Raw genomic sequence first — 16,056 nt, 5'->3', positions numbered from 1 at the left:
AGAGTCAAACACAGGAGATGTCAAGTCTTTGTCTTTCTTTTCGTCTCTTATGAGCGTTATACGCCCTTCCATTCTTGTATAATATAGGATTGTTGTAAATAAATGAACCACAGTTGAAATTTCCGTTAAAATATCCTCACCAGTGTAAAAGTTAAAAACAAAGCACCCTGTTGCAGTTGAATAGAGACATCTTGTATTTATGATTAATAAAATGTATTGTGATCTAGGGTAGGGCTGGGCCGATTTTCGATTGATCGAAAAAAATCGATGTTTTTGAGAAATGGATTTTTGGATGCCAGTTTTTGAAGATATCTATTCATCGAAATCATGATCATGAATAACAGTTTTCGAATAATCGCTAAACATTAAATCGATATTCACAATTAATTTTCGGTTTCGTTTTGATTAGTTGTCAGTATTTATTTTTGTTGCACTTCATTCTTATTGATCTTCAGACAGAATTTTCGTTAATATTTCTATAAATACTTCCATGTTCTAATACTTGCTTTAAGCATGTCATTTTGGAATGAACTGTTTTCTGCTCCATAATTGAATGATACCCCTATGGGAAAAATAATAGTGCTTATCAGAAGGTCGCTGACTGCCCTTTGTTTAATCGCTGTATATTCATCTTTAAAAATAAAAGCAAAAAGGATTCTTTCAAATTAATTCACAATTTTATTCGCAGCTCGCATTTTCACACTCAGGTTACTCGCATAAAAAAAAAGAAATTCAGTTAAACTTCCGCTTTCACCTGGTGGCTCACGATAAATTGCGATACAATAAATCAATTAAAATCTTAAAAATTATTATATTGGAAAACACGATGTTATTAATTGTAACTTGTAGACATTGCTTTGGCATTGACACTTTTTATTAAAGGGGTTTAATACCATAATTTCTAACTATTTTTATTCAAAAGAAAGCAAGTATTTATATTATATAAATTAAAAGTTCCTTTTATTTGGAGTCAAAATGTTAAGAAATGCTATTTATAACTTATAATAGCTATAAATAAATAATGATATCATGATATATCGAAAAATATCGATGTGTGTTGGACGATATATTGCGATGAAGTTCGGTCATCACCCAGCCTTAATTTGGATTTCTCTGCTTAAATATCATTCGTATCCATATTCTTTACCTCCCCTTCAAGTTTGTATCATGAGTTTTGAATCATCCTGTATAGAAATTTCATGTTTCGATGTTCATTCATGTGACGATGTACTAATAGTGATCATTAACAATTGCACAGAGGAATATGGCTTTATTAATGGAAAAATGAAACATTTATTAATTCATAAAATATTAGCATTCGGTTTGACACAATTAAAAAAATAAGTTGAATGTATAAAAGTTAATTTACGAAACAATCTCTGTAGAAAATACTAAAATTAGTTAGCATACTTTATAATTATTTTCACCTAGAAAAAACCTTGCCTTCGAAACCTTGCCTTTTTTTCCTTTTCATTAGTTTTGCAAAGAAAAAAAAATATTGAAAATTCATTTTTAAAATATTTTTTGAAGGTAAATTTTAAAAATATTTTTTAAAATATAGGATAATATTTTTAAAATATCCATTAATAAATATGTGATTCATTTATAAAAAAAATTCAAACTGACAGTGACTTAAAAATTTGATTATTGGATGGTATACTAGCTGAAAATTGTTCTCGAGTATGGGAAAACTAATTGACTTTTTAAACGATGCGAAAAAGAAATAATGAAATGCGTCTGACTTCTTCACGGATATGAAATGTTAGTCCTATAAATAAACAGACTGATAAACTATTAATAATAAACCACAACATTAAAATCAATACAAATAAAATATGCTAAATCAGAAATTAAAAATAAAGTCATGGAAAATGTTAAGCCTTAGAACTGATTTTTTAAAAAAAATTCTATTCCTTGAAAGGAAATTGTCTTTGTATTTCCTAAATTTTCCCCATAGATATGTACTCAAAGCTTTATCATAAACCCATAGAAGGTAATCGAGATATAATGCTACTCAGAAGATTTGTTGGGAAAATTCGCTGAAACTGGAATGCTTGCTAGCTAGATTTGAAAAAACTCAAAATAGGCATGCAAGCAATACCCCAATCAAGGCAGAGGCCATGCGTAAATCTAAACGGGGTTGCCGAAGAGTAACCACACCTACAACGAAGGAACAAACGACACTTGATGATACTGACAATTGTATTAAATATAGGGTGTTCATTAATTATTGTCGGGGTTCCCGTACCTCATAACTTTCGAATAAAAAATATTACGCAAAAACCGATTACGTATTCGTAAATTACAACTCAAAGAATTTTATTAATGATATTAAAGTGTAAAGCGTGCACAATTTGCACTTTGTAGGCATTCAGCTGAAGGCGATTATGTATTCGTAAATTCGCTGAACAAATTTTGACTTTTGATAATCGTGCAAATTCTACGAGCCCCATATTCTACAATTAGGTTTATTCACTTTTTCTGACACATGAAAAGTGGATTCGTCACTGAAGAACCATTTCCGAAGGTAATTTTCATCATCCTCAATTCGAGTCAAAATTTGTTCAGCGAATTTACGAATACATAATCGCCTTCAGCTGAATGCCTACAAAGTGCAAATTGTGCAAGATTTACACTTTAATATCATTAATAAAATTCTTTGAGTTGTAATTTACGAATACGTAATCGGTTTTTGCGTAATATTTTTTATTCGAAAGTTATGAGGTACGGAAACCCCGACAATAATTAATGAACACCCTGTACATTAAATGTAGGTTAACTTTTTACATTAGGAGAGAACTAAAACAAGAGCTTTGACAAAATGTCCGTAATAGAAGATTTAATGATTGGAATTTTTATGACGTCCGAAGACATCCAATTTCTTGGTCATTTGAGTCTGTGTTCTCACTATAGTGCACAGGCTTTGAACACGTGATTTATAGAGCCTTCGGGGTCACACTGACTAATCGAATTTTTGTCGAAGAAACGGCTTTAATGTACAGAAAATACAACATGTCCAGTGTATACTTGGTTAAGATAAAAATCACCCTCCATTCGGTTAACAGAAACGTTTATAAAATGTTGGTAGGTAGCTCTCCCTTTAATGGAATTATTCCATCTCTCCCGCCAATCCTTAACTATTAGTTTTTTTAGTCTCATTTCTGAGTATTCAAAATAGGTATATAATATTTCCGAATTTAGAAATATCTGCCGGTGCGATCAGTTATTTCTCTAATCGAAGAGAATAAATCTTGAACTTTTTTGATCAAAATTACTAATATTCACGCTTGATCCATTTTAAAAGTAGTTATTACGAATCAGATAATTCACAATGTAAAAAAATATGGTAACAAAAAGTAGTGTCAAGTATTAAAGAGAAAACATAAACTTTACCATTTACTTTTTTTTCCTTACTATACAAGAAGTTTTTCCCCCTGTTCGTTTATTTGTGCTGATAAAATATTTAATAAACTAATAAATAAAAGAAAATAAAAAAAAATGAAATAATATGGGTGAATTTATTTATATTCCATATATATATTATAGCATATTCTATAGAGTCACAGAATGAATGTTTCATTCAATGATCTAAAAGTTACTAATTAACAAAACCATCAATTCTAAGTAGAATAAATATTACTTCCCGTAATAAAAGTTTTGATATTAATTTATTTTTTCTGTGAAGTAAGGATCTAGATAAGAGAAACTCATAAAACTAAACTCATAAATTTTTAACAAAACCAGGATGAAGAGACAACATTATTATTGGAAAAAGGTTTATTTTCATCCGAAGTTTTTGCCAGAAAGAAAGAAGAATGATTTCCTTCCTTTAAATTAAAATATTCCTAAAAATATAAAATGTTCCCCAAACTTGCAAATGCTTTGTCTGCATGTTAGCAATCGCTCCATTGTCACTACAGCTCCCATTGTTTACCACATAATTGAAGATGGGCTGTTTATTTACACTGGACGTCCGGGACCCGTTTTGCGTAATATTTTTGTTGGGAAAGATCGCGCTGCGGTGATTACACTTGTGGGACAACCAGAATGATCGCTCTTAAGGTCCACATAACAACCGCTTTACAGCCATTCATCAATTCATTGCCGCTATCGGGAAAGTTCTGTTCTGATTGCTTTAACAGGCGTCGGATGATGAATATAATGCAAGAAAGAAAAAAAACTGAATCAAAATAAAGGTAGTTGTGATGTGTTGCTTTAACATTGTTGTTAACGTTCTCATTTCGATATTGCTTTGTTCTTTCCCAAATTTTTCTTTGGAAAATTAGGATTAGGCCATGTAAACATTTCCATATTGAGATGTGAACACATTAAATGAATATATTTAAGTTTCAACAATAAGCTATAAAAAGTATCTTTTTAGTTCGAAATGTATTGTATCTATAAATTTATTGAATTAAGGATACAATATTGCGGATTTGTCTTTTAATTTTCTTCAAGCAGAGGTTTAAAAGACAAATCCGTAATATTATGTTTTTATTTAAAAGAAAACTCAGTGATAAAAACGATGATATAATTTTGTACTCTGCCGAATTTACATCAATATGTTAATATGATAATTTATAAAGACTGACATACTATCTATGACTTTAACATGCGTCATTCCTGATGAAATGGTGTGATTAAAAATCCTTCATGGTGCTCTATAGAGCAGGTCTTGTATTTAGAGATACCAAATTTACCAAGTTGTTGCTTCTTGGGTAGAAGGCGATCACTAATAGAGGGGATTCTTCAAAATTTTAATTAAATCTTTAGTTAAAAATTAATTGAAATTTTAATATGTTTCCTCCACAACTTAAGAACATAGCATCGCACGAAACCTAATTTTTCACCACTTCAAAATTCAAACTATAAGCTTTTCAGAGGTATTAATTTTATTTCAGAAATGTTTCAGCATATTTATGTAATTTTAACAAATATTTAAAAATATTTCAGCATATTTTGCAACAATACTTTTCATGGTTTCATCACAACTTTTATATACGTTTCAGCGATATTAAAATACATTTCTTTTTTGATGAATATTATCATTGATATAAGTAAGAGTAAATTTTAAAAAAATAATATAATGACACATGAATCATGCGCAAAATAACACGTTATCGCGCTACAGGTTTCGGACTAGAGGTTCAAGCATCTTTTAATATTTTTGTTACTATATTTTTAACAAAATTCGTATGTCCGGATTTGTAGTTGAATTTCTAGAACCTATGAGCATTCTTTTTCTCTTTTATTTCAGAATTTTACCTTTAATTTCTAATTTTAATTTAAGAATTATTGATCACCATCTTCATTACTGAAGACACACTTTCAGACTTAAATATTTTACTTTATCACGAATTAATTAACATCACAATAAATAAGCTACAAAAGAGCTATTTTACTTTCGTATTTTTAGAACAAATAAAAAAGTTATTTATTTCACTGAATTAATGAGACGTTTGTATAAAACAATGGTTTTTGCGTAGTGACAAATTGGAACGCCTTGCACTAGAATGCTTTATTCCATTCATCTTGTCAGTTGGATGATGTGTGAATCTGATTTCCTATTACGCTGCTTCCAAATTGATTTGTGATTTCAAGATTCCGATGGATTTATTTATAATTCAGTTTTGTTATTCTCGCTGCATGCTAATAGAATCGATCGCTTGATCTTTCAATATTCAACAATTTTTTTAATGCGTAATGAAAGAAAACAAGAAAAAGGAGTTTATTTTTTATCTTTCATTCCTGGATGCTCTATTTTTAGAATTCAATTTTTTTTCCTTCATGTAAACTGTTGAATATGAATTCCAAATTAAATATCGACTATTTGTCAATGCAACTGTTTTGTTTATTAATTGTGAATTTTATTAAAATTATCCAATTACGTGTTGAACCTACTTGTTTTGTACATGTACGTACATAATATACTATGATGTAATAAAAGTGGTTGTCTAAATACGTAATAAATACGTATGTATTTCTAAATATACTCTGCTAATCTAATTGGCATACCCAATTTTTATTATATAAAATAATATTATATACTGAATGGCATTATTATATTTAATGAAACATTTTTAAGCTTATATTTTTTTATAAGATTTTGTGCTATTGAGAATAAAAAGGATCCATCGTCATTCAACCGAATGGTATATTTCTGGAAATGAAATTTTTTTTAATTTTGAGCTTTAAAAAAGTTTTTTAAAAGAAAGGATTTGTATATTAAAAGAATTTAATGATTAGCCACAGGCAAAAACTACAAACAAAACAAATACAGAGGGCCATTGCTTTATTTCAATGCGAAATTTAATGAATTCACCTGAAAAAAACAGAATCCATAACTACCTCTCTCTTTCTTACAAATAACGGGTCTAATCAGAAACAGATTTTTTTTTACTGACGCATGATAAAGAGACTTAAACCAATAGAGGTTGCATTTTCTTAAATTATATCATTCTCTGCATCTTTCCTCTGAAAGATGTGATGAAGACTCCTCGCAATAATAAACTTATTTATAGAAAATATCACAAATGGAAAACTTATGCACGAAGGTACCAACAGCTCCATAACCATTATCCCAATGACCCGTCATTCCACGATCTTTGAAAAAGTGATTCTTGTCTTTCCCATACTTATATAACAGTATATACAGAAGAAAACTCCATCTGGGAATAACGGCACTCTTTGAACTCTTTTCAAACTGACACGGACATGGACCCATATGATTTTTAATTTTATTTGTAAGGCTGCCAAACCTTGTTGGCAAAGGATATATATCAAAAGCGCACCATGTTTTTAGATAAATGATCGAAGTTTTGATCTTATTGCAATCAGTTCATGTTCTCATAATGTACACCCATTTAATTTCCAAGTTTACTGTATATTTTTGAGGATTATTCCTTCTATAGCTCGACTTGCAATTTGTGGCATTCCTTCTATAACTAATGGACATCGTGCTGTCCATTGTTTAGTAATATATACATTGACGTTTTCTTACGACTCTGCCACATTTGAACTTGCTTCAATTTAGAAACTGAATACCATCATTGTACCAAACAGCTCAAAAAAACAAATTATTTTTTTTTTCTTTCAGCAGCTTCCTCTTGTGGTGGAAATCACACAGAAACAGAATTTTCTCTGAGGAGTCCAGGTTTCCCCGTCCAATATCCGGCAAAAGTGAAATGCGATTGGCGGGTTTTCCGGAGATCCGAAAGCGTTTGCGGGCTGGAATTCACGTTCCAAACATTCGATCTAGAACCCAGCGATAACTGCACTTACGATTACTTCCAAGTGGATCAAACCAAACTTTGTGGAAAAATAAATGATGGATCCGTTCGTAAGTTTTCGATTACCTATTCATTAAATGTATGTCTTGTTAGTTTCTATTTCGCAAAAATAGTTAGTCTTTAACTTTTTTTGTCTTGACCCGTTTTAATATTTTTTTTCTATGTTTAATCACTAATGCATTTATTTGTGTTTATAATTTGTTTAGTAGTTACTGTGATCAACCTATTGCATAAATTAACTTCTAACTTTATTAAGTAAATTAAATTCATTTTGTAAAATTTGTTACCATCTTCCTGTTGGATTTATAAAAATGTTTAATGGATTTGAAGTTATTTAAAAACAAATTGAGTAAAATTATAACACTTTCAAGTTATTTATTATGGTAAGCAGTTTAAAATGGTCATAGTGTGAAGATCACCACTTCTTTGAAAATAATCCCTTGAATTGAAGGGCATCTGAATATATTAAGTTTTATACTGAGTGTAGAAATTGTTTCTAAATTTACTAAATATATTATATAAATTTGTTTGTTAAATTTTTAGTAATTTTTTTAACATTATTATAGTTATTTGGTTCATAAGCAGTTATTCAGGGAAAATGTTGCTGTTCTATGCACGTAATAAAAAGCATTATTTAAAACTTCTCCATCTCATTTTAAAACTAATGAAAAAACTTTTATTTGAATGAATGATTTATAACAACTATTCTAAATTAAATATAGAATAAAACTTTTAACGAAAAACATTTTTAAAAAATGGGGAAGATCGATTAATGAAAATATTGGTTCGAGGGCAAAAATATATTAAAAGCAAATGAAATGACGCACGAAATTCTCAGATTCTAGTATAAACACTGATTTAATAATAACAGATATAAATTTAAAAGAAAAACAATTAAACAGAAAAAGGCTCTTTATTTTGCAAGCAATATTATACAATGTATTATTTCCGAATTTTTGTTATGCAATATTTTTTATCAACATTTTGGTTATTTTTCGATAAATTTCCTACATATAAAAAAATTTCTTCCTTAAAAGAAACTGAAATCGTAACACAATCTAGTCAAAGCATCAAAAGAATAAACAAAAAACAATTCAGAATGACTTAACGTCCTTGTTTTAATATATGCAACAAACCCATACAGTTTCTCTTACAATGTAGAACGTAGATAAAATGAAACAATTTCGAAAGTGAATATTGAAATCTGCTTGCATATCCCACATAAAAGAAAAAGTATTCGAATATGAATAGAATCAAAATCCCCATTAATAAGCAAGTTTACCGAAGCGAGTAATGCATTCAGGAAATCCAGCTTTTCACTCTGAATTCAAATGAGCGTGTTTCTTTTTTGTCTCTTCCCAAACAGGTGTCTTCATGTTTGCAGAGAATGAGACGTCTCTACGGTTCGTCAGTGACAATCAAAACTCGAGATCGGGATTCGATATCCGCGCGCGACAGATCACGACTTGCAGCCCGGATGCCGCGCCAGGTGAGCAATAATTCGCTTCATGCAAGGAATGTTGTGCATGAAGAGTAAAATAATGTTATACGAGCCAATATTGACTCTTGTTGCACTTTATGTATGGCAGGTGATTCAACTGACAGTCGCAAGATATACATTTTTGAAATACTGATGACTCAAAATATGTATTATAAGAATAACGGTTCATTAGAAGAAAAGTAATTCAAAAATCATTAACCCTAAAAAAATCGAAATTTTGAAAAAATACAATGAATGCTAATCAGTTATTTTGAGGGTGGGAAAATGTAAATGAATGTTTGTTGTTTGTTTGTTTTTCATGATTTTTGAAAATTGAGGATCCGAATGAGATTATAAATCTATCATTCGGATTCTACATCCTAGAAATCTCCTACTGTTCGTTTCTATATTCTGAGACGACTGCTTGTCGACAATTCCATCTCATTAAGGGGTGAGACGCAGACGGATGTGTGCAGTTCCATAATTTACTATGTTAACATCTCCTCCTCACTCCTATTTTGTCGAATTGAACCCATCTTAACGCATGCTCAAGGAGAGTTTCAGAATCCGTTGGCAAACAATACAACAGTTACTCTCACGTAGTTGTGAACCAAACTAACGAACGACATCGTACACCTCATTCACTCATTCTGTTACTAGCCAGTTATAATATTCCCCTACGGCGAATCATCGTTCATTTGTGCGGATACGCATTTGCATTACAAAATTGATTAATAAACAGTACTTATCTCTATAATTCTGAAAATGTACAATATTGAAAAATCCTCAATGAATGGCTGCCATTCGAAGCCTGGAACTGATAGAGAATTTCTCCTAAAACGAAACTGTATCAGATTATTTTGTTCAAAAGACCTATTGGGGCTTATTTTCTGGGGATTTTAGTAGGGGCAGCTGATATTGCTAAAATATTTCATCCATCTGATGTGATTTGAATTCTCTGGTAATATGACTGCCATTGTAAAGGCAAATACTTGAGTATCAGCTTTGCGATCAACCAAATACTGCGGATAGTTTGGTTTAGTTATATTAACGTCGGGTTTTAAAGCAACACTAGGGTTATTTGGAAACAGACCTAGTCATTTTGAACCACAGTCAGATGACGAGCACAATACCTGAGCTGACACCCCTCTCCAAGCTTCCATAACATGCCAGCAGGAAGAGACGTTTGACTCCGACGGATTTGACGTGCACCAGGGCCGATTACGCGATGGTTCTTCGGTGGCATTGGGTCTCGAACCTGAAACCCTCCGGTTACGAAACCGAAGCCGCACCACCAGGCCACCGCGGCCCCCAGACACTTTGGATTCTCCATTCAGAAATGATTCCAACTCGTTAAATAATGATTGCCCAACATTAAATAATAATTATCTGCATTAAAGCTTTTTAGCATTTCCCTTCCAAGAGAATAGACAAGTACATGCTGCTTCCTCCTTGAAAATTATGATTCTGGAGATTAATCTGCATAATTTTGTTATATAATGAGAATAAATGGGTTTTATTTGTGAATATGTGAATTTTATATTAAATGGAAATAAATATAAAGCTATATAACATTATATTTATTAACTATTATATTTATATATAAAAGTATAAAATATATTAGGAAATAAATATAGCTATAATTCAACTCGTGGTGAGTCCCATTTGCTATGAATAAATTTAAAATGCAGTTGAAAATGAAAGATATATTAATTCTTATATCGTGAGACTGCAATGTATTAATAAAATAGCAAAGTATGAATTAGTGGAAATAATTCTTTTTTCACATTCTTAAAATAATTACCTTGGCACGTTGGATTTTTAAAATTTAATTTTTTTTTAGAGTAAAGAGAAAATTTCTGTAAAAAGTTGACATGGAATCTTCCACCGTTTAGTTATTTGTATATTAATTACTACAGAATTTTAGAGTAAAATAGTTAGTGTAAAATTAAAATTATATTTCTATTAATATTTATTTATTATTGTTAATGTTTAAAATTGAGGACGATATAATTTAAAAAGTATTTTTGAATTAATTTATATAGAAATATTCCCTGCAAAAGGTTCCTTTTTCTATTTATTATTATTATATAAGAAGATTCACTGTAAATATAATCACTAATGTTTGAAAACAGCGAGCAATTGCAATTTGAAAAATTATATGAAAAGGTCGGAGAGATTTATTACTTCGAGAAAGATGGCATGAAATTTTGATGCTTTAGGATAAATCACATAAATAACTCAGCATTGGACCAATTATGACAATTTTTTTTTTCATGTTTGAAGGTCGTCAACATGTTTGTACGTGATATCGATCACAGTTTTATTTTTCTAGAAAAAGGCAATAATCTTTAACTCCTAGATCTGTTCCAGAAATATGACCTTTAAATGGCAATGACATTTTAAGTAAGGTATTATTTTTATTGTTAATATTTAAGAGCAATTTTGATTACACTCTTTAAATTTGAAGACATACTTTATTCGATTAACTGCAGCATTCTTTCTCAATTAGTGTTAAGAATCCAACTAAAGGTAACAAGGTAAAAATGAAATATTTAGTGAATTCTAAAATGTAATTTTAAATAATTGCTAATTTTATAAAAATTCTTATATTTCTCTCCTATTTAATGATATTAAAATAAATCAAAGGAGATATTAAATATCCTAAAAAATTATATCCCATATGGCATAAAAATTAGTAAGTAACTTCTACTATTACTTCAAAAAATATTAAATTCAAAACTTCAAATAACTTTTATCAAAATAATCATTAAAATCTGACTTTAATTAATGTGTTAAAAATAGAATTTGTCAACTTTAATTATTTTTCATTTTTTAATTTTCAATTCATTTTCACAAATATCATGGAATCTTCAAAACCCATTTTCTTCTCAAATTCACTACAAGTTGGCATTTCTCATGTGACATTAAAATTTGACTGAATGAATCAATTCACTCTTTAAAATAATGCATTGTCATCGAGAATACTTATGGTTGCAAAATTTTAAAATCTAGTACATCAGGAAGGGAATGAAATCTCTATTACGAAATTACATTTCATCAAACATGAAAAAAAGTCATGTTAAAAGAAATTGTATAAAAACATAATGAGTTAAAAAGGTATTCTTGAAGAAAATATATCTCCTTAATGACTCATTGGAATTTCTTCCATTCTATATTTAAAATGAATAATGATAAGAAATAGTTATTTGTGGAACAAAAAAAATCGTATAAAAATTCATTTAAAATCTTCTCATAAAGTATATTATTTACGTCGAAATTCAAGACCCGAAATGTACTTTAATGTTCAAATGTTTTTCTTGGCACCCTGTGAAATCATCTATATCTTACCATCTTAAAAAAAATATTCCAATAAAGATATGAAATCTCTGATATTTAAGAAATGAAAAATATCAGCAACCAAGACTAAAACTATATTTGATTGAAATCGATGTCATATCCTGACTTCCGTAAATATAATTGAGCGATTAAAGCCAAGTTCAAAGGCGCTATTCATGTATAGATCAAACGTTCATATAATGATATATCAAAATACAGGATGTCCGAAAAATATCTTGACTTCTTCAAGAAATTCTTTCAAAAGAATAAACAAAGATATATTCTTACGATTTCTAGCTCGCTAGGGGCTTCGTTGGTCTACCATTCTCCGTACTCTTCTGTGTGAAGCACTTGAGTTTATGACTGAGTCTTAGAACTCACCACATTATAGCCGAATAGTTTCGGAAACATTTAAATCAATAGATCTCTCCTTTCGAAATATCAAACCAGCAGGGAAAATCTTCCCAAAACTTTTTCGAGTATTCTCTAATAAATATTTTATCTCAGAGAAGGCCTTGCAAGGCATTGGCATACAATAGTTATGAAATATTAACCTTTGGCGTAAATTTAGCATTTTTACTAAATTTATCGCTTCGTTCTTCGCGAGTATTTTCTGGCGATAAATCCATGGAATGAGGTTAATAGCAACCGAAAATCAAAATTTTGTTTTAACGGGTTTAACAGATTGAATAAACATTTGACACAAAATTGCAAATGTAATCATTCGTTCTCCGATCCAATTTGATATCTTTAAATCATTGTGCTTTTGAATGATCGCGTTCACACATTTCTAAAAATACAGATTGACAGGTAGTCAACCCCCTTGTAGGATTTGGCTCACAAAGTGATAAATGTATGTCTGCACTATTGGTGTATCTCATTTTATCCATCTATATCTTTCCATTTTGAACTTATCGTGTTGACTTATATTCAAACAGCCGGACAAACAAACTTCCTCTGAACGTATTGAAGTCTTCTGAAAGATTTCCTGTACTCAAAATTTGAAGGGGATCTACAAATTCGGTGTAAAACACGTATGCAAAATTTCATCAGTCTAGCTCAAAACGTTTTTGAGTTATCTTTATCCTATATAGATAGACAAGCATAATACCAAAAATCTGTTTTTCGAGCACAGGGAGATCTAAAACGCTAAGATTCGTCAAAATATCGAGTTCGATTTTATTTATTTATTATTATTATTATTATTATTTTGATAATGAGGAGGATTATAACAGTGCTTTCTCTATACTTTGTGCTCTAGAAAGTAAAAACTGGTATTGTTTTAAATGCTGTGCGTCATCCCATTTCTGGAAAAAAATTGTTTACATTGCTGGTAGACCAGGACTATAGAGTTTCAAATAAATATTAGTATTATATGAACTGAAATGATACGCTTGCTACAATTAAATACCAAATTCTTGTATATTATATTTCAATAAAATGAGCCAAGCATATTATAAATGAAATACTAGAACAAATGAATTACCTTTGTGTTTCAGTTATGTAAAGATTGCATTTCTATTTGTTTCATTTCCTAGGGTTCTCCTGCAGTCGTACCTATGACCAAAAAGAATTTTTCATCCGGAGCCCCGATTATCCGGGCAACTACAGCCACGATGCCAACTGCACATACAGAGTGCTCCGGCACAGCAAGCGGGTGTGTGCCATTAAAGTGACCTTCGCCACGTTCCATCTGGAAGAGAGTGTGAACTGCAAAAATGATTATTTCAGTGTGGACGACAGAAAATTTTGTGGATCTTTGGAAGATGCTACGACACGTAAGTTTCCTCCACTTCATGTCGAAATTGTTCCTTGTAACTGTTTGAAAAGTTTCAAGATCAGAGATAGAAAATTACCTGACAGCAGTAAATGAGTTTTAGCAAATAAACCTTGATTAGAATTTATCAAGTCAAATTTTGATAGAACGTTCATTTAATCATGAAAATATGATTTGCAAGACAGTAGTTTTATTTGATCCAAATAACGATATTTTTTTAATTTATAGCAATTATTTCTAACAGATAATGCTGTATTTTTTTCCTTCTGAATTCTTCAATTAGTCTTTTTATTTTTGAATACTTCGTAATATCAAACCTTAGGAAGTATTCAAATTATTCAATTCAAACCCCTTCCACTTTTCTGACATTCTTAACTTTCAACTAAGTTCTTATTAATAATATTAAAGGCTTAGGTTGGCATAAAAGTCAAACGACTCGAAATAATTTTATAACATCGGAAGACTTCATTTTGATTTGATTTCCACTTTTTATAAGTCTAAGTTCGAACAAATGAAAGAAGCATTGAACTGAATTAACCTAGCATTAAATCTAATATTTAGCCATCGTAGTTATCAATTATGAAAAACAAATTCATTACAATAATTGAGCTTGTTTCAGAAAGTTAAGCTTTATAAAATCCATTTCAAATGAAACCATTTTATGCATTTATAATGATCTCGTGTTATATCATATATCTACTACGAGATTCTTTTATTGATATATGTATGTGTATTAATAAAATAGCATATTCTTTTTGATTGTATGTTCTTTCTACTATTTCTGAGATCATCAAAAGCATTAAATATTTTAAAACTTTAAAATATAATTCTTGATCATTTTCTTTCATTCTTCCCGATAGAGTTTTGGATAAATTTCATTTTCCCGACTAATTAGGGGAAACGAAATTCTTTATTCTATTATTTTTTCATATTTATATATTTCATATTTTCATATTTTCCGCCATCATTTATAATATTTCTGCCTTCTCTCAATTGGATCGTTGCACCCCCCCCCTCCAAGCAGGCAAGTACCAGAAGTTAGGAAAGTTTGCTCTATTTTATTATGACATCAAAAAAAAGTAACGTCAATAAAAAATCACACAATTGAAATTTTTAAATGATTGAAAGAATTTATGTTTGATGAATTTTTCACTTATAAAATTGAAAGAGACGATGATTTTTTTTTAATATGTATGCCAATTTTAGAGAATTTCTCCCCCATGACAAAATATTTTCTCCTCTTAAAATTATTTTTGAAAAAATAATTCAGAATTCCAATTTTAGCATATATTTTTGAGCATCAGAATTGTTTAGTAAAAGCGACGATTGCTAGAAACACTTGCATTAAACAGTTAATTGTTTTCGACCTCTTCGAAAAATGAATATCTAAATTGCATCGCAAAAATTTAGCGATGACGTGTATACTCCTCAAACACAGAGTATGTGTAATATTTAATTATATTGTAAGGAAATGACTTTTATTTTTTTATTTTAATAAACACATTTATTATTTACTAAAACTAACATACATTTTTTGCATATAATTGAAAAGAAGTATAAAAATTTATTTATTATTTTAATTTGCTGTTATAGAATGGTATTGAGAAAAGCATGGTACAACACATAATGAAACAATTCATATTAACAATTCATAAGGGATTTTTTCTTAATAATTACTAAGAATCTTTTATTTGTTCCTTTGATTTTGACTTGGAATTAAAATATTTTAAACATCTTGAAATTTACGAATGTGTTTGATTTTTTACTAAAATTATAATTCAAAGTGCAAATTTTCACTACTTATTACTCCTGACGTCATATCGCAAAATGTTGTACTTTTACCACGACTAGTATATTCTCAAAAGCAGTTAACTGTTTAATACCCAAATTCGGTAAATGTTCAATTATTTTGTTGAAAGGTAAAAAAATACACTCTTAAGTTATAATTTGTAAATATACTATACTAGTATAAAATTTATTTATGCCAACATTAAAATAATTTACTCTTATTTTATTTCTTAATTACTAAATTTGTTTATATTATATTCAATGCATCTGAAAAGGTTCATAATCATTCATTCACTTAAAAAGTTCATAATGTGATTCGTACAGTATGTTGCTTCTATTCCATAATTAAATAAAAGTCATGAGACCCTTTTTTTTCCATTAAT

The 16,056-nt window shown here is 29.6% G+C and overlaps 1 protein-coding gene across 2 annotated transcripts in view; it reads left to right on the top strand.

Annotated features, from left to right (window-relative positions):
• Nucleotides 1–16,056, top strand: part of LOC129981593 (cubilin-like) — a 134,147-nt gene that overhangs the window by 15,267 nt on the left and 102,824 nt on the right. Inside the window, exons 3-5 of one of the 2 annotated variants that reach the window (XM_056092500.1) lie at nucleotides 7,100–7,339; nucleotides 8,656–8,778; nucleotides 13,647–13,886. In XM_056092500.1, coding sequence (XP_055948475.1) covers nucleotides 7,100–7,339; nucleotides 8,656–8,778; nucleotides 13,647–13,886 — 603 coding nt within the window. Of the gene's footprint in view, nucleotides 1–7,096; nucleotides 7,340–8,655; nucleotides 8,779–13,646; nucleotides 13,887–16,056 lie in introns of both variants that reach the window. The other variant, XM_056092499.1, reaches the window with a different exon arrangement.

Source organism: Argiope bruennichi, chromosome 8 (assembly GCF_947563725.1).
Source record: "Argiope bruennichi chromosome 8, qqArgBrue1.1, whole genome shotgun sequence".
Taxonomy (NCBI): Eukaryota; Metazoa; Arthropoda; class Arachnida; order Araneae; family Araneidae; genus Argiope; species Argiope bruennichi.
The sequence above is the reverse complement of the archived record's forward strand: the minus strand, read 5'-3'. Positions and strand labels throughout refer to the sequence as shown.